Source organism: Lissotriton vulgaris, chromosome 1_1 (genome assembly GCF_964263255.1).
Source record: "Lissotriton vulgaris chromosome 1_1, aLisVul1.2, whole genome shotgun sequence".
NCBI classification, from domain to species: Eukaryota; Metazoa; Chordata; class Amphibia; order Caudata; family Salamandridae; genus Lissotriton; species Lissotriton vulgaris.
Window position 1 is genome coordinate 1,666,405,325 of NC_141685.1, and position 24,570 is coordinate 1,666,429,894.

Consider the following 24,570-nt stretch of genomic DNA (forward strand, 5'->3'; position numbering starts at 1 on the left):
ATACAATGCTTCCATCCACATTATAGACAACAAATCCCTTGCTGCTTTACAGTTTGAGACTAAAGGCCAGATTTAGATCTTGGCGGACGGATTACTTCGTCACAACGGGGACGGATATCCCGTCTGCTGAACTATAAATCTCATAGGATAGAAAGGGATTTATAGTTGGGTGGACAGGATATCCGTCACCGTTGCGATGGAGTAACCTGTCCGCCAGATCTAAATCAGGCCTCAAGTGACCACAATAAAGAGAGCATTTTAAGGACTATACCTGATCAGAACCAGGCGAATGTTGGTTGTCTCGGTTGCGCGTGCTCATCCGGCGTGGAGAAACGAGCACCAAGGAAGGGCGCTGATCAGAGCGCCCCTCGACAGGTGTGACGGGTGTGCTAGTCTGTCCAAGCGATGTGTCCAGGTCCACAGTGCCTGTGGACTCAATCTGCTGGAAACTCCAAAGCCCCACTTTGCGGATGCAACGAGAACAGGTGATGATGGATAGATGAATGGACCCCAAAGATGGACTGTTCAGAGAGGGAGAGAAAGGACCGGTCAGAAACAGAGTGCCAGACATACTCATCAGAATCACTCAAGGTGATGTCAATTAGTCTTCTGACCTTTCAAACTTTAATTTATGACAAGATTAACACTAAGCAAGATGGGTTAAATCAGACCTCGCCTCTATTTATTGGGCTAAAATGGAAATGGAATGCTGCTTAAGTAATAGCATTTAATATTACAGTGTTCAGGTGCGTTGTATATTCAGTGTTCAGGCGCATTTACTTCTGTTTCTGAAAATAAAGGATATAGATGGCACCAGTCACATATTTATAAATACTGTACACACGTTTAATGCTTGTGAAATATAACAATCTATAAAAAATCAAAAATCTTTAAATACGTGTAGTAAACGTGTAATGTATATGGTTCCTCCCAACATTGCCCTGCCACTGTCTTCTAACTGTGATTTGCAGGGACAGCGTCAGTGTCTGTGCCCACAATCTCATATCCATACAATCCTTGGACACAATGGCCCGATTAGGAGTTGGTTGGAATAGGGGGGACTTTTTCTGGAAGTGATAATTGGCATTACTGTATGGCGAGATATTCACTGTATGCAGTAAATGCCTCCTATTGTGAGATTTCAACATGGAAATTAGGCACTAAATGAGGAATTGGTGCTGAAAGCCACAAATTCTGCTAGCTATGCTTTTTTCCGCATGAAACATTTCAGCAGGTTTAAATCTAAGGGGAAAACAGCAAAAAGGTGGCGAGTGTCGCATACCTTGGAATTAAATTGCCTGCCAAAATAGGCATTTAGACAGTGTTCCGAATTTAGGACCAAATGTCATTAGATCTGGTCACAAAATACTGGTCGCAATTTGGCACCAGTATTTTCTAGACTAGTTGGGTCATTGTTTAACCAGTCTGTGTACTGAAAGGTCAGTTAGCAAATTACCGATTTTCAGTGGGTCGTAATTGGACCTCCACCAGGGCCAGACTGGGAACCGAAAACGGCCCTAGCAAAGAGCTTGGCCGGCCTGGGGGAAGGGGGTGGAGGAGGCAGGGTGTACAAGTGGAAAGCTTTGAGCCGCATTTGTTGCAGGGGGCACAACCTACCCATAATAATGAGGCAGGTTGCAAATTGCAGCCCACTAGGAATCGCAGCCATCACAAGGATGCTGGTCAGCAGACCAACATGTTTGTGATTGCTTTTAAATAAAGCAATTTTAAAAAATTGCAACCTGTTTCCCTTAAAGGAAAACGTAATACATATAAAGAGTACATTTATTTTTTACGAGTGGGAAGTGGTCCATGGGACTACTCCCTACTTTTAGAATTGCTTTTTGCCAACATTCACTAAGAGGAAGGGGTTATTTTCCCGTTTGCGAATGACTTACCACATCCTTTGAGGATGTGGTAAAAGATTAATGTTTTGCAACTGGAATTCAGACGAAAAACATTAAGACATACCAATCAGATTTTGTTTTGTACATAAGACAAGGCATTTTTGTGTCTCAAAAGGTCCAATTCTGCTAAATAGAATCATTGCGACCACAAAAAGACTTGATACATCTGCCACGATAGCGTTGGAGTCAGCATGCGCACTAGAGTGTAAACAGGAGATGTACGCTTGTTCACTTCTTACTAATGGAGAGAGCTCAAAGATGAAACTGAAGAGAGTTCTCCTCTATACTGGTCTTTTTAGCAAGACGGGCCTGACATGAGTTTCTCTATTTCAGTGTAATGAACTCTGTAGTGGGCTTCCTGGCCTTTCGGGATTGTTTGCTGCTCTGTTCCTTAAACAAATAAAAGGTGACAGTAAGTAACACAGAGCTCTTTACGTCAGACCTCAGGATGAGAGGAGAGGCTTGTGATGGAGAAAATAAATGGCCAGCCACCTACTAAGGCATGAGAGGGTCCGGGCGCATGTTGTCAATAGACGTTGGAAAGTCAACAGGAGAAAGATGAGCTCCCCACGTAGAGGCAGATTGGGTGGTGTGAGAGGGAACAAGAAAGTGAGACAGAGTAACGGAGATAGGAGTACATGCAGAGATAGAAGTGGAGTAGCAAAAACAGTAATATCACCGAGAGAAAGGGAGGGACTGAAGGAGACGGGCAGAGCGACAGAGCTGACCGGATAGCAACAGGGATGTAAACAACAACCAGAGGGGCTAACAGAAATATAGTGAGAGTAACAGTGAGGGCAATGCTTGAAATGGGAAGAATAGAAGTGCAGGTAATACAAAAGGTACTCACTAGCAGACAGTACTGGCCCATTTAAAGCACTGAGTGAGGGGACAAGAAAGTACTGAAAGACAGTATCAGAGGAGTAACCACAAGAGCACAGAGAAGGCGTGGGGGGTGGCTAGAAGAGACAGTGAGGGAGTAATAGAGACAGTAAAAAGCAGCATACAGATCGAGTAACAGAGGTAAAGAAGTCTGACAGAGAGGGAGGGGACTGGCAGGCAGGCAAGATATTCCAAGTGAAAGAGTAACTGAGTAAAGACAGGAGGCCATGGCATGTATAACAAGTAAGTACCTGCTCTCAGTAAGGTTTTTGGTATTTTATTATCCTTTTCTGAGTAGGAACTCAAGTTTTCCTTAAGCACGTAATGCTAGTTCCTACGATTTAGTGAATGTCTTTAATTGGGTTGGCCGCACCCCTTTTTACAGGTTTGCCATGCTCCTTTTTAGAGACTCGCCCAGTTGTTTAACCCCACTTAAAGCTATGATGCTAACTGGGATTGTGCTATTCACATAACGAATGCTCACTTTAACTAGATGACCAGACCTACTGTTAACAACGGACAACAAACGGTAAAGAACACTAATCACCAGAAGCATCCAAGGAGTATTCCAACACAAACTACAATTTAAGGCTTGAACACCCTATACAAAGTTCCATAACAATTTACCACTAATGCCAAAATATCAAACTCTGCTGGGTGGTTTAGATAACTCGGAGCGTATCAGGCCAGGCCAGTAACAATATGGTTGTTTTAACGGTCAGGGCAAAAATAAAGTTCAGAACAAATTCATTATACACCGACCTATAACTCCAGCCACAAAGTGCCAAAATGCAGGCTGCGACGTGAATTTGCAGAGCTTCTGCTGTAAACTTCACAACAGCCTTGGTCTCATCAGCTTTCTTTTCCAGCTCCACTTCTATCAAGTGTAAGAGGAGGCTCACAGTGTCTTCTGTCAATGCCTGGAAAGTACAAAAGGAGATTACACAGCTGGAAAAGACAGTCAAAGCCCTGCCTGAAAAGGAGATACTGGTGTTGGCGGTGGGAAAAGGGTGCGCAGGAAAGACAGCACCACAATCCACCTCTGTTCAATTGTTCAACCTCTTAGGCTTAGATGGTGCAACCTGGGTGCACCATCTAAGCCTTACTTCAGAATGCCCGTGCTTCTCCTATTGTTCCCATCAACCTGCTGAAACCTTGTCATATCCTAGCACGCCTGCTGAATTATCAAGATCGAGATGCCATTTTAGGACTGGCCAGGGAGCAGGCCACCGATAACTATACAGGAAACAACATTTCTTTCTACCCTGACTTTACGCCAGCAGTGCAGGCTGCCCATAGGGAGTTACCGCCAACCAAGCGTCTCCTACTGAAAGCAAAAGTCCCATACGCGCTCCAATACCCATCCAAGTTAAAGGTCGCTCGTGAAGGTACGTCGCACTTTTTTACAGACGCGAAGTCTGCCCTGAAATTTGCTAAACACATTGGAGGAAGGAAAAATAACGGCAGGCCACGTCTGGTCCTCAATCAGAAGCCGGACTAAGTGAGAATGATTGACTCCCGACCTTCACCGCTCCAGACTGAGCAGTAAAAAAGAGTGGTAGCTCGATGATGTGTTCCTTGTTGGGGGGACCCTTTGGCAGACATGAAAGGGAATGCAATGTGGGCTTATAAATGTTTATACTAAGAAACAACGGTTGATCAGCACAGGGTTGTAGGTGAATGGCTCTTCTCGACTTATCTCGGCCACCCTCTCCTCTGGCAGGGTAGTATGCCGGTGGTACCTAAGCCCCCAAGAGAGAGCTCCCATTTTAACTTAGGTTGTTTACCTGTAGTGAATGTTTCCTATACTTTTCAGGGTGGTTATTTACACACAACCAAGTTGGGGGGTTGGTGTGGGTGGGGGAGGGCGAGGGTGGGGAGGGTAAAGCTCACAAGTTTGGTCAAAATGACGCAGAACATTAGAGGTCCTTATTGGTATGCACACGTAGTGAGAGACGGGCACAATGGGTTTCTTGGACGGACAGAGGTGTGGCGAGGGCAATTCTGCATAAGGTGCTCCTACTTGGGAGAGGGGTTTATGCAGCCCAGCATTTAATTCGAGGCCAGATATGCAGAGTACTACCATTACCATGACTACTATCAATTTGTGAAGCTGGAACATTCGCAGTTTGAATGACCACAGGAAAAGCAGACTGGTACATGTCGACCTAATGAGGCACCATATTGACATTTGTTTCTTACAAAAAACACATTTAAATACTACTTCCACCACTAAACTACAAAATAGGCGTTGGGGAAACATTTATTCATCCATATACTCAAATTATGCACGTGGGGTAGTGGCATTACTTCGACAGAGATTGGACTGGAAGTAGTCAAAGTCACAGATAGACCCAGCAGGCCGCCACGTGCAATTGCTGGAGAAGCTGGCGGGAGTGGAAAAAGCACTAGTGGCCAAATACAGACAACCCAGAGTAATTTAAAAAACTTTGGGCAAAGATTCATTCCACTGGCTGCGAGACAATAATGGGGGGTGCAGTGAAGGTGATTTTAACACAGTGCTGTGTGACACCATGGACAGGAAGGGACTCTCCCGTACACTACATCCAAACTCGAGTGCCACACTTAATGCAATAATCGTGGCCAGACATTTGGAGGAGGCGTAACCTGAATACACTGGAGGGTACCTGTATATCTGCCTATCGAGGCACCTGGTCCGGAATGGACTTCTGGCTGGTTACATGGGACATAGAAATGTGGGTGCCGGACGTTGCACATTTTCCTCGAACACTCGCAGACCATGTGCCTTGTCTGCTGAGCTTGCTCATGCCGAAAACACAGCAGGGCTATTTAGTTGGAGACTTCCCCAAAATGCTATGCTGGATGAGGCTTTCAGGGAAGAAATCCGGGGGGACCTTGGGCAGTACTTCTTACTTAAAACAGACTCAGTCACATCTCAGGGCTCCCTTTGGGAAGCATTCAAGGTGGTGATACGTGGGAAGTGCATTGCGCGGCAAGCTGGGATCCTGCGGTCAATAAGAGGTACGCTGACAGCTCTAGAAGGCAAGATCAGGGAACTTGAATCTTAATATTACTCCACGAACAACATTACGATACTGGCCTCTATTAAGGAAGCTATTGCGGAGTTTGAGGAGGAGGCGCAAAGGGAGGTGAACTTCCTGGGCAAGAATGCACGAGCTAGACAATATGGGGAGAGGGCAGGACTATCGCCAACATGCTTAGAAAACCCTGTTCTGCCACTTTTGTGACAGAGGTTAGAGGGAGGACGGCACCCTGATTAGGGGCCTGCAGGGCATTCTGGACAGATTCATGCAATTTTACGAGAACCTTTACACAGCCACGCGTAGCGAAGTCTCTGGTGACCTCAAGGAATTTCCGGATTAGTTGAACTCTTGTAGTTAGGGAGGGGTCACAGGAAATATCTGGACATGCCATTCTCGGTAGAAGATATAGTTAAGACAATATGTAGTCTACCGCTAGACAAGGCCCCGGGCCCAGATGGGCTCACCACTGCCTTCTATAAGGCCTATGCGATGGAGCTGGCTCCGCAACTGTTCGAGGTGTATGAGGAGGCACAAACCCTGGGTAGGTTACCGTAGTATATGCGCAAAGCAAGGATTATTACGTTGCTGTAGCCTGGGAAAGACAGTGATGTAGTGGACTTTTACAGACCACAATCATTAATCAACGTTGATGCTAAGATCCTAGCCAAACTGATAGCAGGCAGACTGCAGCCACTGCTCCCACTTGTTTCGAGACTGGACTAGTCCTGCTTTATACCGGGGCGGTTCACCTCCCATAATCTTGGAACCTTTTTTCTGTGTTACATTATTTACACCCGCAATTTCCTGCAGTGGCGGTGTTTCTGGACGCTACAAAAGAGTTTGATTCATTGGTATGGCCATATCGATTTACTATCTTAGAACAAACTGGGTTCAGCCCACTGTTCCTAGGACTCATTTGCTTATTATATACTGACCCACCTGCAAGAATCAGACTGAATGGTATGACATTGCAGCCTTTTCCAATCACCCGTGGAACGAGGCAGGGTTGTCCCCTCTCCCCTACTTTATTGCGATGGAACCACTGGCGGCGAGGCTGTGCAAACATCATGCAGCTTGAGGGTTGGGCTCCAGCACACAAGGGCTTTTGGTCTCATTATACATGGACGATATTACTCTATACATTTCTGACCATGCTAATATAGCTCCAGTACTGCGTGAACTGATTAAGTTTGGTGGGTTGTCAGGCGTCTCCATAAATTGGGCCAAATCCACTATCTTCTCACTTACAGACAGCACACATTCATTCACGATCGAATATCTCTTGCATTGGGCGGATCACCCTGTGAAATATATAGGGATTTGGCTGTGCAGAGATATACTGGAACTTTGGAACTTGAATTTCGGTTGGGCTGTTGAGTAGTTGTGGGAAAAAGTATCTGCCTGGGCTGGACTGCCACTTGTAAATATACCTTTGCCCCTGACTCAGGGTTTTTTTTAAATCCGTCCGTACTTTATTGATCTCACTGGTGTGGGCTGGTAAGCAGTCGAGAGTCTCCTGGGAACTTTTAACCCTGCTGTTTATACAAGGCGGGATGGGCGCCCCAGACATACAACTATATGCGTACTCTGCACAGGCCCAGTTTTTGCATTACTGAGAGCATCCCACCCCATTTCAGCCGCATACTGAGGCGGAGATAGATGTAGCGGCCCGATACCTCTGCAGGTGGCGCTATACCAAACATTAAAGAGGATAAGAGATGAGATTGTCACGGTGGAGACCCTGCGCTGGGGGTGGGATCTCCGGCGGGATAGAGCCCGGTTGCGAATACTGTATGCCCCTTCCATACCACTAGCGCACAACCCTATGCTCTCCGTGATGGAGGAGGGAGCTAGTAAAGTAGCTGCAAAGTCACTCAGACTCCACACATTTGCAGATCTGTATCCAGGTGATGTTTTAATTTCCCCACCGTCCGTATCTGGGGCAGAGGCAGTAAGTTTCTCAGAGCTGTTCTACTACAAAATACAGACAACTTGCAGAATTCCCGGCCCCCCTGCCCACTCTGCAGGCACTAGAGAATACACAGACGAAACCCTTGCCCCGCAGACTCATCACTAGGCTGTACAGCGCTATGCAGTGCTCTGCCCAGGTGACGCAGTCGCAATCCAGGTCTGCAGGGAACTCTACCTATTGTCCCTAGGGTTTCTGTGCTAGTATTCTAAAGTACTCAATACGTATTAGACAATGCAACTTGCAGTATATTTAAAATAAACACAAACAATCCATCTGGTTTCTATTCATATTTCTGAAATCATTATTTCACTCTTTCTTGTACATGATTCTTTAACACATTTCTATTAACGATCAAACTCAAATGAAATACTTTAGCCTATTTACAAAATCATATGAAATAACACCCAATGCCTTTCAGGTTCCTCTGAACCCTTCTTCAGGGGTTTGAAAATTAGTTCTTGTGATTCCTTTAGCGACTTGAAGTTCCGCGGTGTGGCATTGTGGATCTAAAATGTCAAAATATATCATTTAGGTATAAGAGAAGTAATGTTACAAATTGGTACAAGTAGAATTGGGACACATGTTATTTCAGGTATCGTATGAGGAAAAAAAATTGTGAACGTGTGAGTAACAGACACAAATCTGGTGAAGAAATGAAGATTTACGAACGCATCCCAGTGTCTCTAATTCATTGGATTGTGTCACCGTTTCTATGTTCTGCTCTGTGTCCATTCAATTTTATTAACCCGGTGTCGTGAATAACTGTAAGGAGCATGTGAAATCAAGTGATGTACTCACTAGACTCAGGGCACTACAATTCTGCAACGCGGTGAGAAAGCCGAAGTAATCTAATGACAGCAAAAGGCTAGGAAAATCAGAAATGCTAATGTTAGGGAAATGTCTACTAACTCGAATTTACGGTAATGTGCCTTAAACAACGCAACAACAATGTATCTTACCAGAGGGATTCTCGGGAGAACTCAAATAGTTTGTGTCGGAATAGAGTATACTTTTCTTGGTCTAGAGAGAGGAGATTAAATTTGATATATAGTGGGGGCGACAGATTCTTGAGTAAAGTTCTAGCAACTGGAGTATAAATCATGAACTGGCAGCTCTCTTTGAAACTAAGATAGATGCCTTTCCACATCATGTACATCTGCAACAGCTGACATTGGAGAACTATGGCTGCAAGGTTTTGGAACAACAAGTCTAGCTTTAGAAAGGAGGCAGTCACACTTTCAAAATGATAAATCCAATAGTGCAATTTAGAAATGGTTAGGACTTATATAGCAGTCCTGAAATCAGAGGAAAGATGTTTTAGATGATAGATGCAGTTGAGGGTGAATATTTCTGCATTGGTGGTTACTCAAAGGGAAAGAGAGCTCTCTTACTCTTGACATCAGTTGTTAGCACTTTCTCTTGGCAACTTCACTGACTCCTGTAGATAAACAATTTTCAATAGTGCCCAAAGTTTACTACTACTATGACAAACACATCCGTCCTTCCACTAACTTACCTTGCCTCTGCTTTCCATTCGCCGCAAAATCCCCTTAACCAAAGCAGCTGTGAGTTCTAGATTCTACTACTGCAATCACACTCTTAGTGGCTGCCCACGTAAGGAGCATTCCAAGCTTCAAACCGTACAGAACCTCACAGCTCTTTTTTTTTTTTACAGTGGTACCACGTTGTGCCAGCTAAGAAATATTTCCACTGGTTTCAGATCCTCGAAAGAATTAAATTCAAGGTTCTTTGCATTAACCATAAGGCGCATGCAAAATAGCCATTGAAGACCCTGCAGCTCTGGCACTCTTAAGAAATCTGTTGAGTCCTCTGCCTGGACTACATACTCCCTAATCATCCTTGAACCATAGTGATCTGTTGCCTTTCAAATGCTTAAGAAGAGCCAGCTTTTTCTACTAAGACACTGGCTTCAATGTTTCCTTGTCCATTCATCCAAAGCCTGGTCATTGTTTTACATTTTATCAGTGAGCAGGGGAACTGAGCCACTTGTTAAAACTGTAGGAAAAAGTGTGATGCAATCGATGTGAAGGTGTAAGAATACGGAAAAACTAAAATTGCTGGCTGTTGTAGCTCACCATGTTTTTCAGGTCCTCTGGCTTCAGGAAGGGCAGCTGCAATTCCAGCTGGCACAAGCTCTGGAACCGCTCTATGAAACTGGTGAGAATGACCTGGGGCTCATTTACCAGAAGGACCCAAAAGCGTTCTAAACAGAAATAGAAAATGTAAAGAAACACCCTGTAAGACAGAAAAAAGTACAAACAGCAAGCTAGACCCTACAAGTATGCAAAATCAGGCAACAAAAGCACATCATATAAAGTAACAATAGTGCTACCTAATAGTGTACCTAGCAGTTATTCAACTCAATGATACTTCTGCCACTGAATGAGTGAAGACCTCTGATCTCTGCAGAGAGCTTCTTTGTCCGCCAAGAAATGTGAGCTACACATGTAAAAACCCATAATCATAATTTCTTTACTTATTGACTTTTGTCTAACTAGTAATACTACGAAAAGCATAGAAAATACAAATAATCAAGATCGTTGACATTGAATTAAAAAATAACATGGTACTACATATAGGCAGAGCAGTCAATTACACCGACAGAAACTGCAATGTGCTTTACAGCATCTCCAATACCACATAGTAAACCAGAACCTCAAAAGCAAATAAACCTCTCCTACCACAAATGTGAATTCTTACTTAAGACGTTGGTTCTATTTCACAAAATCAAAACTCACAAATATTGAGGCTAGTTACACTGTTTCTCTTCGGGAGACAGAGGAAATGTGGATCTTTCAAAAAGATACTGGTGTCACTTTATAAGATTTGCGCTCTCACTCCCACCATTCCTTAATTATAATTTATTTCCATGTATGTGGCTTTCATTTCTCTACTTTCACCCTAACCGGCACACTGGAAACAGCTAGGACAAAGTAAACCATTCATAAAAGGAGGCCTGTTACGTTGCAATAAGAGATATTGATAGGACTTCATACTTTAAGGTCTTTCATAGTCTGTGCTATTCATTAAATTAAACTTCAGTGATAGAATTAAAACTTATGTCGCTGTTACTTAATTTTAACTTATTAGTTCACAGTTTTGGCCATAAAGCATCATTAACTATCAGACATCCTATTTTGTCTTTTAATCCAGCTGTCCTTGCGGACAGAGCCGATACAAGCCAAAATGCAAGATGAAGGAGAGGGAAAGATTGGGGTAGATTTAAAGTGATGTGTCATGGTGATATGGCCTTGGGAAAGACAGCTATAGGAATCTACCCGAGGTAATACCTTACAAGAGGGAAACTAATATCTGGGGCAGTCTGTAACCAAGCGACAAACGCAGTGCTTCTGAAAGAAGTGGAGCCCAGAACCTAGGAACTTTGTCAGTCTTTTGATCTGAGCACTAGCTAGGGACTTAGGGATGCCCTAAATGCAATCCTGTCAGCATTCATGTGAATCCCATCCTCTATTTTCAGCTCTTCTATTTTCAATGTACTGCAGACTTTCCCAGAGTCCCTCAACCAATATGCCCATAGCCACCTGAATGAGACTGGTCTTCCCTTCTAGTTCTTCCCACATGGAGATGAGATAGCCCCGCCTCACCTCTCCCAGTGCTGGAACTCAGTTTCCAGCCTGAAGGGAGCTCAGACAATGTCTAGGATGGCTCTGAACATCAAGTTTCAGTTCTCAAGAACCCCATTTGAGAACTGCATTTCAAAAGAAATAACACTTTGTGTTGTTAACTGTGCCTTTCCTTTACCAGATGGCTAATCCCTGCTAAATGGCCACTATTAACACCAACCCTGCTCCCAAAAGTAAACTCATTGTGCTTCCAAGGAGTCTCTTTAAAAGTCAGACTAGGATGTACAGTTCAGTTTCTAAAACAGAGCTACTGCGCAAACCAGTTCGAACCCAGTTTTACCTTCGGTAACGTCTTATCTAGCAGACATGATCTAGTCACAGATTCCTTACCTTGAAATTTCCCAGGCATCGGACTGAATTCGGAAGATTTTTCTTCGAACAATATCCTTGCACACCAGTAGGTGGTGTCGGTCGGCTACACGTGATGTGATCCGCATAGTCTCCGCCATTGTGATGTCTGCGTCACCATTATAGGCACCACGTTGGTGTGCTGACGTCAGTTACTTTTCACAACTTTTCACGCAAGAAGCGCAGAGCCATGAAGTGCAGTGACACTGGTGTGTCTCTAAACAACTAAAGCCCGGAAAGGGGGTTAATCCATGACCGTAGAAACCTGTCCGCAGGGTGGGGCGGATGGGTGGGTCAGTAAGGAATCTTCAGCTACATCATGTCTATACCAGATGAGGCATTGCCAAAGGTAAGTAACTTGTCCATCTGATAGAGACATCTAGCCGCTGATTCCTTACCTTTGAATAGATACCCAAGCGATACCATCTCTGGAGGAGGGACTGCAGACAAGTTCAGACCAGAAAGTCCTGCCGGACAGAGTAGCCCAAAAGGCTGTCCATGCAGACTGGACTATCCAGGCCGTAGTGCTTAGTAAAAGTGTGCAGGGATGCCCAGGTTGCTGTCTGACAAGTGTCAAGGACTAGAACTTCACGTTGCAACGCCGTGGTAGCAGCCTTTGCTCTGGTGAGATGTGCCCTTAAACCTTCAGAAGGCTGCTTTTTGGCTAGAATATAGCAAATTTAGTTGCAGAGGACGACCCATGGTGAGATAGTGCTCTTCTGCAGCACACAACCTTTCTTCGTGCCAATGTAGCCTGCGAAGATATGGTAGTTCACCTGGAACTCTTTAGTGCGGTCAAGGTAGGACAACACTCTTCTTTACATGGTTGCCGAAGAGTGTAGAAAGTGGGCAAGGTAATAGATTGTCCCATGTGGAATGGTGTTGCCACTTTCGGTAAGAAAGAGGCGCTAGTGCAAAGCACCAACTTATCACAGAAGATGGTCAGGTAAGGAGGGTTGAATGACAGTGCTCGCAATTTGCTCACCCTCCTTGCAGACGTTATTGCCACTAAAATGGTGGTTTTGATGGTAAGCAACCGGAGGGTCAATCGTGCAAGGGGCCGAATGGGGCACACATGAGAAAGTGAGAACGAAATTAAGGTGTGTCCCCCCCCCCCCCCCCACCCCCCCACACTTGCAGCGCAGAGGTCAAGCCATCATGGGAAATAAGGACACGGCACCGAAGACACAGAAGCAAGGGCCAATTGACAAATTCGCGATGGCGCCGCAGATGGGAGGCGTGGAGGGAGCGGGGGCGAACTCAGATACTGCCCTCCTGATGAGTGCGATACAGGCCTTCAGAGCAGACATCCAGGCGTCAAGAGCGGCCCTAGAGGTGAAAATCGGCGAGGTGGGAGTGGAGGTCAATTTGTTGCGACAGGACTTTCGAAACCTCACGGAAAGGGTCACTACGGCGGAGACCAGGCTGGGAGAAGCGGAAAACTCCATACAAGACCTCCGGAAGGCTGTGAAGGACCTGAAGGACACCCAAAAGCAGCTAATATGGAAGGTGGACGACGTGGAAAATAGGGCGAGACGAAACAACCTACGCTTCGTGGGCTTTAGAGAAGGAATTGAAGGGGTGGATATGGCGGGTTTCCTGCGCTCCTGGTTCCTTGAAACACTGCCCCAAGCAACTTTCTCTAACTGCTTTATTATTGAACGGGCGCACAGAGCTCTCAAGGCCAAACCTCTTGTGGGGGGGTCGGCCGCGACCGATAATAGCGAGATTTCTGAATTTTGCAGATAGAGATCTGATCCTCCGAGAAGCGGGGAAACTAGGGGAGATCCGGATAGAGGACTCGCAAATCATGATCTTTCCTGACTACAGCCAGGAGGCGCAGAGGACTCGACGCTCTTTTGACTCAGTCAAAGCTAAACTCCGGGACTTGAAGATCCAATATATGCTTCTATTTCCGGCCAAACTTAAGGTCATCTACAAGGACAAAACATACTTCTTTGCACATCCAGATGACGCCTGGCAAAGGTTGGAGGAGCGCCCGCCCCTTCGCAGATGGGAGGAGAATGGTAACGAGCTGCTGAGGACAGGTCTAACATCTGGGACTTTCTGGGAGAGGGCGCTGCCGCAGAGGAGACGCAGAGCGAGGACCTTGAGGGAGACCATAACGACGCCATACCCCACACAGAATAGGCCACTGGGGAAACACCAAGCTGCCGATCCACCACAGATGAACACGATCTCCGGATCCAGGTTCTCTGCCCTTGCACTAGAGGACCCTACCGATAGAGACAGCGCAGCAGAGGGAGAGGCATCAGAGGTGGAGGAGGGTCAGGGACCGGCTCCGCACCCGCTGGTGATGGCCATACATGAATTGGAGGGAGATCAGAATGCTGATGGACTGTCAGGACAGGGAGCGTCTGGTCCCCACGTCGCTTGAATCTAACAATGGTAGATGGACACGATATCGGCTGACCGCATGGAAGCACGCAAGTGACTTACACGCACCCTATTGTTGGTTTTTGTGGGGTGTTCAGTTCTGTTCATTGTAGTGAGGGAGGGGAGGGTAGTGTTTTGTTACTCACTTCCCCTACGTTCTAACGGACTTCCGCTAGACTCTTTGGACTTTGCGGAACTCAGCCGTTTGGTTACAGGTCGATAAACACGCTGGGGTAGTTTAAAGAGGGGTAGAATCTCAGGGAGGGCGACAGACCTTTTCCTACCAGTGAGTCCTGTCAGGAGGGGAAGTGCTCGATAGGCCTGCTGGGGGAGGAAGGTAGGGTGGGGGAGCGGCGTTTGGTGGGGATATTATGTTGAGTTTGATTGGATGGGCGAGTTGGGGCAGCGGGGGGATGGGGGTGGAGGGAGGAGGCAGCAGGGGAGGAGGGGGGATGGTTGGCATGAGCACTGCAGTCACTTGAGGGAAGCACAGGCGCACTTTACACCACACACCAACAGGATTGTTACAATGTCACCAATGACTCCTTCGCACACGGGTTGGCAGCACACGTACAGCACACGGTGAACGCCGGCGCGAGGCGCCCGAGGCCGCTTACTGAGACTCCACCATTATCTCAATGGAGGATCCGGATAGAATGGCACGTGGGGGAGGTATTAGAGTGATGACCTGGAACGTAAATGGACTGGGCTATAAGATATAAAGGGGTCTGGTTACCAACTATATTAAGCGATCTGGAGCAGATGTGGTACTCCTACAGGAAACGCATCAGCGGGGTACGAAATGTGCCTTCCTAGCGAGAGGACAATATTAAGTTCTGGTTCACGCTGGATGTACTTCTGGGTCCAGAGGGGTTGCAATATTGATTAAAAAATCTACACCAATGAGAGTAGCACAGATTTGGACCGACCCGAGAGGTACCTATGTGGGAGTACGAGGGCTATGGGGTAGGAAAGAATACACACTCATCTCTGCCTATGCTCCGCCCAAACTCCAGGCGGACACGCTAAAGGGGGTGTCCGACATCATTCTTAATACATCCGACACGATCCAGATCCTTGGGGAGGACTTAAATGATGTAATACACCCTTCGGTAGATAGGACGGGAGACAGAGACAGACATGTGACTGTGACCCCATTAGCCAAAACCATGACTGCCCTTGGACTAATAGATGTATGGAGATGGTTACACCCGAATGCCCAGGCTTTCTCCTTCTTCTCGGGAGCACATAAAGTCTACTCCCGCCTGGACTATATCTTCATGGCGAGACAGAAGATACAGATGTCAGACTCGGCGGAATACTGTGCCCGAGGGGTGTCTGACCACTCGCCGCTGGTGTTAGAGGTGGGCGGGAGGAGACGAGTCAGACCTAGAATTCTCAGACTTTCGGTTTGGGATTTGCAGAACCCGGAGTTGCTAAGGGGAATGAGAGCCGACGTTAAGGTATACCTGGCAGAAAACGTGGGGTCTGTGGACTCTAGGGTGGTCCTATGGGAAGCGCTCAAAGTAGTGTTGAGAGATAGGGCACATTGCAGATTGGCGGATGCTAGGAGAAAGGGACAGGCGGAGATACAAGCCCTGGAGACGCAGATCTTGCAATTGGAGACAGATCACTATCGTACTAAAGACCCAGGGACCCTGAGACTATTGCTGGATACACAAGCCCAGTATAAACAATTAGTGACAGGGGAGGCCAGGACACAGGCGCTGGCCACCCTACATCGCATCTATGATGTGGGTGACAAGTCCGGAAAGCTTCTGGCGTGGTTAAGTAGGACAGAGAGGGACGAGAGATGGGTGGAAAGAGTGAGGGTTGGTCCAGATGAATGGGCATGTACTGGCACCGAGATAGCAGACGCCTTCGCAGACTACTATGGGACCTTTTATGAGGCCCGTGACCTGGGGTCCAAAGAGGACGCGCAGGCATACATAGCTACTGTTGACATCCCGAAGCTCGAGGAGACGGATTGTGAGGACTTGGAGGCTGACATCACGGAGGAAGAGGTCAGGGTGGCACTGACGAAACTTCGTGCAGGTAGGGCCCCTGGCCCAAATGGATTCCCTGCGGAGTTTTTCAAAAGGACGGCAGACCTTCTGACCGGACACCTTTTGGGCCTATACCGTGACGCTGAGGGGGAGGGACACTTCCCGCTGGATCTCAGACAGGTCACGATTATTCCAATTTATAAGACGGGGAAGCCCGTGGACGACTGCGCGTCCTACCGCCCCATTTCCCTGTTGAATGTCGAGGCGAAAATTTACGCAACCGTTCTGGCTCTTCGCCTGAGACGAGTCATAACACACTTGGTACATATGGACCAAACAGGGTTCATCCCGGAAAGGGCGACACAATATAATTTGTGTAGGACACATAATTGGCTGAGTGAAGTGGAAGGCAGGACCGAGCCACATTGGTTCTTGTCACTTGACGCCGAAAAAGCGTTCGACGCAGTACACTGGCCCTTCCTGGAGGGAGTCCTAGAGCATATGGGCTTTGGGCCTAAGTTCCGGCGGAAGGTTCACCTCCTCTATTCCGGCCCTAGTGCTCGAGTCCGGGTGAATGGGGCGATATCCAAGGCCTTCCCCATACAAAGGGGAACTCGGCAGGGCTGCCCCCTGTCCCCCCTATTGTTTGCCTTGTCGATTGAGGTCATGGCGTGCGCAATTAGGCAGAACCCTAGAGTATCAGGATTCAGGCTGGGACCAGCAGAGCTACATGAGGAAAAACTATCCCTCTATGATGATGATGTGTTACTGTATGTGACGCTGCCGGAGACTACTATACCGGCACGCTTTAGTGAACTAGACCAATACGAGTGGTGAGTTACAACGGGGTAGACCCTGAGAACTCCTTGACCTAGGTCAATTAAAGTAGGTACATATATAAAGGGTCGGAGTCTAATATAAACAAAATAGGAAAGAAATCTCAAAGTAGTACTTGTTTTCTCAGAAAAAATACTTTCATTCTTATCAAAGGCATCAATGTAGCTCAACAAACAGAGAAAAGATTCGGTACATTCGGTGCATATTTATTTAGCACGTCTTGTGTTTATAAACTGCATGAATTTCAACCCAGAGGGTAGGTGATATTGCAATTAATGCATTGACAATACAAATTTAGAATCAACACATTTCTAAGTCCTTAGATAAACTCAAAAAACATGTCAACGCGCTCAAGGTGCATAGAGAAAAAGGGTTAATTAGAAGGGATGGGTAAGTGGGGGTGAAGGTGGGGACCGGGTAAAGGTGGTGTGACTGAGTAAAAATCACAGTGAAAAATGAGAAGCCTTTACAGCCTATATCGATCAAAAGGTTCCAAAAAACATTCTCAAACATAGGTTACGTAGTCATCCATTGTTTAGTCCTATGTTTGGAAACATGAGGAGTAATGCTAGTCGACGTTTCGACCCCTGAAAGGTGCGGGTGATTCAGAACCTCAGGATGGGGTCTTCATCAGGACGTTGGGTTAGAACTGGAGCGCCTATAAATGATGCAAAAGCCATGAATGTATATTGTACTCCTATATATTGAGTTAGTGCACTCGAAATTAGACAAAAAAGTTACCTACTTCGCATGAGGCCCGTTTGGGCCTGCAGCCTGGGGACCTTCAAAGGTTCCTTAGTGATGCGTAAAATCTGTAATTAAGTGAAGGTGGTATCAGTAAAAATTTAGTTGATCCACCTGGGATGAAGCGGACTCACGCTACATCCACAATGAGAAACGATAGTTGGGGAAGAAACTTACTGGTAGCTTGTCTCAAAGTGGTCCAAACTTGTGGGGTTCCGTCGTTCACAGGACCAGCCGGTCCGTGGTGGAACACCGTGTGTCTCTGGAAGTAAAGTATCAAACTAAGTTGTGGTGGTTGATCTGTAGTTCCGCGTCAAAATGTCACAGTGTATTGGTACATTGAGAGCGCAGTTTGTTAAAAACAGGGGCCACCTGTCTATACATGGATCAGCGTTAACATGCTCAAAGTTATAAGGAAAGGGTGTCCGAGTTGGCGATAGCGCACCCGAGACACTAGGAAAAAATTGGCATGGTTTCGAGCGTAATTCGGGACAGGAGTCCCACTGAAGAAAGACGGGAGGAAAACTCCATCAATTGGGCAAAGTGTGTTATGCGCGCTACACTGAAGTAGAAGCCTGGATTATGGCTCACCTGTCCGTAGCGCTAGTCTGTCTCCTGGCTCTCCTCTGGCTGTCAGCAGTGAAGTGAACCGCGAGGTGCCGGCGCTAGATGCTACCGGGAGGCTCGCCCTGCTCTGGCCAATCAGCTGCAGGTTGCTCAGGGAGTCTGGAAAACGATGTGTTTTTCTATTCTTAAGGGATCGTGATTGTGTTGTAAGCCTGTGACCCAAGGGAGGCCAGTGTAACACAGGCTTAACCCATTGTTTGCCCGGACAGTATTAAGAGCATGGTTTAAAACATCCACATGAAACACTAAGAATGGCTCGACTTGGTGTAAAAATGTTACAAAATCATGTACACGGTTGTTTATACAATTAATTGGTGCTTGAAAAACACCAGAAGTAGACCATCAATTCATATAGGATACATATCGATAAAAGTGCATTGGCTCAAATTGCACAAGACCATTATATACATATGTTCCAATGTTGTTTGGCACAGCGTGATACAGTGTACATGTCAAGGAATATAGTACGTGTATTCAAAAGACAAAACCTCTTTGCCACCTGTATTATACATTCTGGTCAGTGGTTCAGTCTGGATCTAACAGGGCCATCTGGGAGAAGGTGGTTTCTAGTTCATTTAGGCCTGTTTTTACAGAGTCAAAAAATTGCATCCATTTACATTCGCGTACATTTAGAATAGAGTTAAGATTGCCCCCCCGTGGGCCCAGTGTAATTTTCTCAATCACCACCCACTTGATTGATTCGGGTGTGTGTGAGTGCTCCTGGAAGTGTTCTACCAGGGGGGCTCCCACCGTTTTGCACCTGATCCTGCTGCAATGTTGTAGCACACGGTTCTTAATCTTTTGTTTCGTCTGGCCTATATATATCATCCTGCAGGGGCAGAAGATAGCATAGATCACTCCCTCAGTGTTACAGTTCGTGAAGGTTTTCAAGGATACAGACAATCCATTGTGTGTTATTGTTCCAGTCTCTAGGCATAAATGACAGGCCTTACAGCTTCCGCATTTGTGGTTTCCCAAAATGGCAGGCAGGTTCCACATTGATTGTATTGTGGGGGCAGTCGGGTTGTCTAGCATAGAACGTACTACAGTGTCTCTGATGCTCTTTGCTTTTTTGAAAGCATGCATTGGTGGGTTGGGCATCTGGAGGGTCTCTGATACAATGTTCCAATATTTGTTCACTGTCCTGCGTACCGCATTACTTTTGCAGCAGTAGGTGGTCACGCAAATCATCCTGTCATCCAACGGTTGGCGCGTCTTCGGTGTCAGCAGTGATTCTCTGTCGCTGTACCATGCCCTCTTACGTGCCCTCTTCACCAATCTTTTCGGGTATCCTCTTTCAATAAGTCGGAGGATCAATTCATCAGATTCATGGAAGTAGTCATCTTTCTTCGTACAGTTCCTCCTGATCCTGAGGAATTGTCCGAGCGGTAGATTGTCCCGGAGAGCCCGGGTGTGATGGCTAGAGTATTGCAGTAAGGTGTTTCTTTCTGTCGGTTTTCTGTACAGAGTAGTGAAAAGAGATCCCTCACTTTCCTTGATAGTTATATCTAGAAAGTCAATGGATTCGTTATTACAGGTGCTTGTGAACTGGATGTCACTTGATTGTGCATTGAGGCTTTTACACACTGGCTCAATGCACAATCAAGTGACATCCAGTTCACAAGCACCTGTAATAACGAATCCATTGACTTTCTAGATATAACTATCAAGGAAAGTGAGGGATCTCTTTTCACTACTCTGTACAGAAAACCGACAGAAAGAAACACCTTACTGCAATACTCTAGCCATCACACCCGGGCTCTCCGGGACAATCTACCGCTCGGACAATTCCTCAGGATCAGGAGGAACTGTACGAAGAAAGATGACTACTTCCATGAATCTGATGAATTGATCCTCCGACTTATTGAAAGAGGATACCCGAAAAGATTGGTGAAGAGGGCACGTAAGAGGGCATGGTACAGCGACAGAGAATCACTGCTGACACCGAAGACGCGCCAACCGTTGGATGACAGGATGATTTGCGTGACCACCTACTGCTGCAAAAGTAATGCGGTACGCAGGACAGTGAACAAATATTGGAACATTGTATCAGAGACCCTCCAGATGCCCAACCCACCAATGCATGCTTTCAAAAAAGCAAAGAGCATCAGAGACACTGTAGTACGTTCTATGCTAGACAACCCGACTGCCCCCACAATACAATCAATGTGGAACCTGCCTGCCATTTTGGGAAACCACAAATGCGGAAGCTGTAAGGCCTGTCATTTATGCCTAGAGACTGGAACAATAACACACAATGGATTGTCTGTATCCTTGAAAACCTTCACGAACTGTAACACTGAGGGAGTGATCTATGCTATCTTCTGCCCCTGCAGGATGATATATATAGGCCAGACGAAACAAAAGATTAAGAACCGTGTGCTACAACATTGCAGCAGGATCAGGTGCAAAACGGTGGGAGCCCCCCTGGTAGAACACTTCCAGGAGCACTCACACACACCCGAATCAATCAAGTGGGTGGTGATTGAGAAAATTACACTGGGCCCACGGGGGGGCAATCTTAACTCTATTCTAAATGTACGCGAATGTAAATGGATGCAATTTTTTGACTCTGTAAAAACAGGCCTAAATGAACTAGAAACCACCTTCTCCCAGATGGCCCTGTTAGATCCAGACTGAACCACTGACCAGAATGTATAATACAGGTGGCAAAGAGGTTTTGTCTTTTGAATACACGTACTATATTCCTTGACATGTACACTGTATCACGCTGTGCCAAACAACATTGGAACATATGTATATAATGGTCTTGTGCAATTTGAGCCAATGCACTTTTATCGATATGTATCCTATATGAATTGATGGTCTACTTCTGGTGTTTTTCAAGCACCAATTAATTGTATAAACAACCGTGTACATGATTTTGTAACATTTTTACACCAAGTCGAGCCATTCTTAGTGTTTCATGTGGATGTTTTAAACCATGCTCTTAATACTGTCCGGGCAAACAATGGGTTAAGCCTGTGTTACACTGGCCTCCCTTGGGTCACAGGCTTACAACACAATCACGATCCCTTAAGAATAGAAAAACACATCGTTTTCCAGACTCCCTGAGCAACCTGCAGCTGATTGGCCAGAGCAGGGCGAGCCTCCCGGTAGCATCTAGCGCCGGCACCTCGCGGTTCACTTCACTGCTGACAGCCAGAGGAGAGCCAGGAGACAGACTAGCGCTACGGACAGGTGAGCCATAATCCAGGCTTCTACTTCAGTGTAGCGCGCATAACACACTTTGCCCAATTGATGGAGTTTTCCTCCCGTCTTTCTTCAGTGGGACTCCTGTCCCGAATTACGCTCGAAACCATGCCAATTTTTTCCTAGTGTCTCGGGTGCGCTATCGCCAACTCGGACACCCTTTCCTTATAACTTTGAGCATGTTAACGCTGATCCATGTATAGACAGGTGGCCCCTGTTTTTAACAAACTGCGCTCTCAATGTACCAATACACTGTGACATTTTGACGCGGAACTACAGATCAACCACCACAACTTAGTTTGATACTTTACTTCCAGAGACACACGGTGTTCCACCACGGACCGGCTGGTCCTGTGAACGACGGAACCCCACAAGTTTGGACCACTTTGAGACAAGCTACCAGTAAGTTTCTTCCCCAACTATCGTTTCTCATTGTGGATGTAGCGTGAGTCCGCTTCATCCCAGGTGGATCAACTAAATTTTTACTGATACCACCTTCACTTAATTACAGATTTTACGCATCACTAAGGAACCTTTGAAGGTCCCCAGGCTGCAGGCCCAAACGGGCCTCATGCGAAGTAGGTAACTTTTTTGTCTAATTTCGAGTGCACTAACTCAATATATAGGAGTACAATATACATTCATGGCTTTTGCATCATTTATAGGCGCTCCAGTTCTAACCCAACGTCCTGATGAAGACCCCATCCTGAGGTTCTGAATCACCCGCACCTTTCAGGGGTCGAAACGTCGACTAGCATTACTCCTCATGTTTCCAAACATAGGACTAAACAATGGATGACTACGTAACCTATGTTTGAGAATGTTTTTTGGAACCTTTTGATCGATATAGGCTGTAAAGGCTTCTCATTTTTCACTGTGATTTTTACTCAGTCACACCACCTTTACCCGGTCCCCACCTTCACCCCCACTTACCCATCCCTTCTAATTAACCCTTTTTCTCTATGCACCTTGAGCGCGTTGACATGTTTTTTGAGTTTATCTAAGGACTTAGAAATGTGTTGATTCTAAATTTGTATTGTCAATGCATTAATTGCAATATCACCTACCCTCTGGGTTGAAATTCATGCAGTTTATAAACACAAGACGTGCTAAATAAATATGCACCGAATGTACCGAATCTTTTCTCTGTTTGTTGAGCTACATTGATGCCTTTGATAAGAATGAAAGTATTTTTTCTGAGAAAACAAGTACTACTTTGAGATTTCTTTCCTATTTTGTTTATATTAGACTCCGACCCTTTATATATGTACCTAGACCAATACGAGGCCAGATCTGGTTATCAAATTAATTGGCATAAGTCGACGCTCTATGACCCCCGAGGGCGGACCGAGTGGCCGCAGCTTCCAGAAAGACTGCAAACGTCCAGTGAGGGATTTCTGTATCTAGGGATATTCATAACAACGAACAGAGACGTCTCCTACGATCGAAATATTAACCGTGTTCTTAGCGCCTTTAAACTGGACGCAGGCAGGTGGCAATTACTCCCCTTGACAATTCTTGGAAGGGCGGCCATGTTAAAAATGATCTCCCTACCGAGATTCCTGTACGCCTTTCAGAATGAATATTTTCCGTTGAGGCCCAAGACTCTCCGAGAAGTCTATGCGGAATTGAGGTCCTACCTGTGGCTGGGGAAGCACCCCACGGTCGCGCTGGCGACCCTACAGAGACACCAGTACGATGGGGGGGATCTCACTCCCTGACCTGGAGGCCTATTACTGGGCGGAGCATCTGGCCCCCATCAATGAATGGGTGCATGCGCCGGTCACGCACCCCACATATGCCTTAGGCACACACACTTGTCTGCACTACATATATGAGGGGAAGGGACAGACCAGGCTGCTACCGGCCACTAGACTTACTCTGGGGGCATAGAAAAAGGCCTCGACAGCTACGGGATGGGCGCATAGACCCTCGAGACAGACCCCGATCTGGGACTGCTCATGGTTGAAAGAACTTGGTAAACTGAGAGGTTTCAGAGGTTGGGATGACATAGGTATCTCCACCATAGGAGATGTGACTAAAAGTGGAACCCTGAAGACATTCCAATCGCTACAGGCGGAGTTTGGGCTACACCACTCACAGTTATACAAATATATCCAATTTAGGCATGCATGGCGAGCGGAAAGGACACTACAAGAGACACTCCCAGAATACGCGCCTCTAGAAGGCCGTTTGCTGCAGTCTCACTGACATACAGGACGATCATGAATAACAAACCAGACAGACTGGAGGGCCTTAGTGCGGTGTGGGAGAAGGAAGTAGGAGAGATGGATGATGTGGACTGGGGGGTAGTATTAATGCACCCTAGAGAGGTGCCGATAAAGTCGCGACTCCGCTTGATACAATTTAAGATACTACACAGGGTTTACTTCGACAGGATCTGGCTCTTTAAGATGGGGAGGATCACGGACCCTACCTGTTTGCGCTGTGGATTTGCAAATGGAGATTTCTTCCATACAGTGTGGTCGTGTCCACATACACAGACTTACTGGGGGGAGGTCACCGCTGAACTGGGTGAGGTGCTAGAGATGGCTGTCCCACTGGACCCGAACCTCATCCTCCTGGGGATGTCCAATGATGTGGACCTGGCCCATCCACTACTGATTTTCTTGGCCCTAGCACTAGTGGTAGCCAAAAGGGATGTGGCCAGGAAATGGGGAGCGCCGGATGTGCCCCAGCTAGGAGAATGGAGGAGGGGCATGGATTTGTACATGGCGGCCGAAAGAGTTACATATGGGGCGAGAGGATGTCCGGAGAAGTTCCGTAAAGTGTGGGGCAAATGGAGACGATACCATGGTTTAGATGGAGGACTGTGAGAAATGCTGTTTGTACATACCTATGAGGCCTACTTAAGATGGAGCTGCTCAAGTATAGGGAATTGTACACCATGGATATGTTCACGAGCCGTCACTTCGTGTGTATCTG

At 46.4% G+C, this 24,570-nt stretch overlaps 1 protein-coding gene across 1 annotated transcript in view; it reads right to left on the bottom strand.

Annotated features, from left to right (window-relative positions):
- Window positions 1-24,570, bottom strand: part of ZC3HC1 (zinc finger C3HC-type containing 1) — a 133,008-nt gene that overhangs the window by 40,135 nt on the left and 68,303 nt on the right. The window contains exons 5-7 of the mRNA XM_086918902.1: window positions 9,884-10,011; window positions 3,552-3,709; window positions 272-521 (exon numbers count right to left, since the gene is read on the bottom strand). Coding sequence (XP_086775028.1) covers window positions 272-521; window positions 3,552-3,709; window positions 9,884-10,011 — 536 coding nt within the window. The remainder of the gene's footprint in view (window positions 1-271; window positions 522-3,551; window positions 3,710-9,883; window positions 10,012-24,570) is intronic.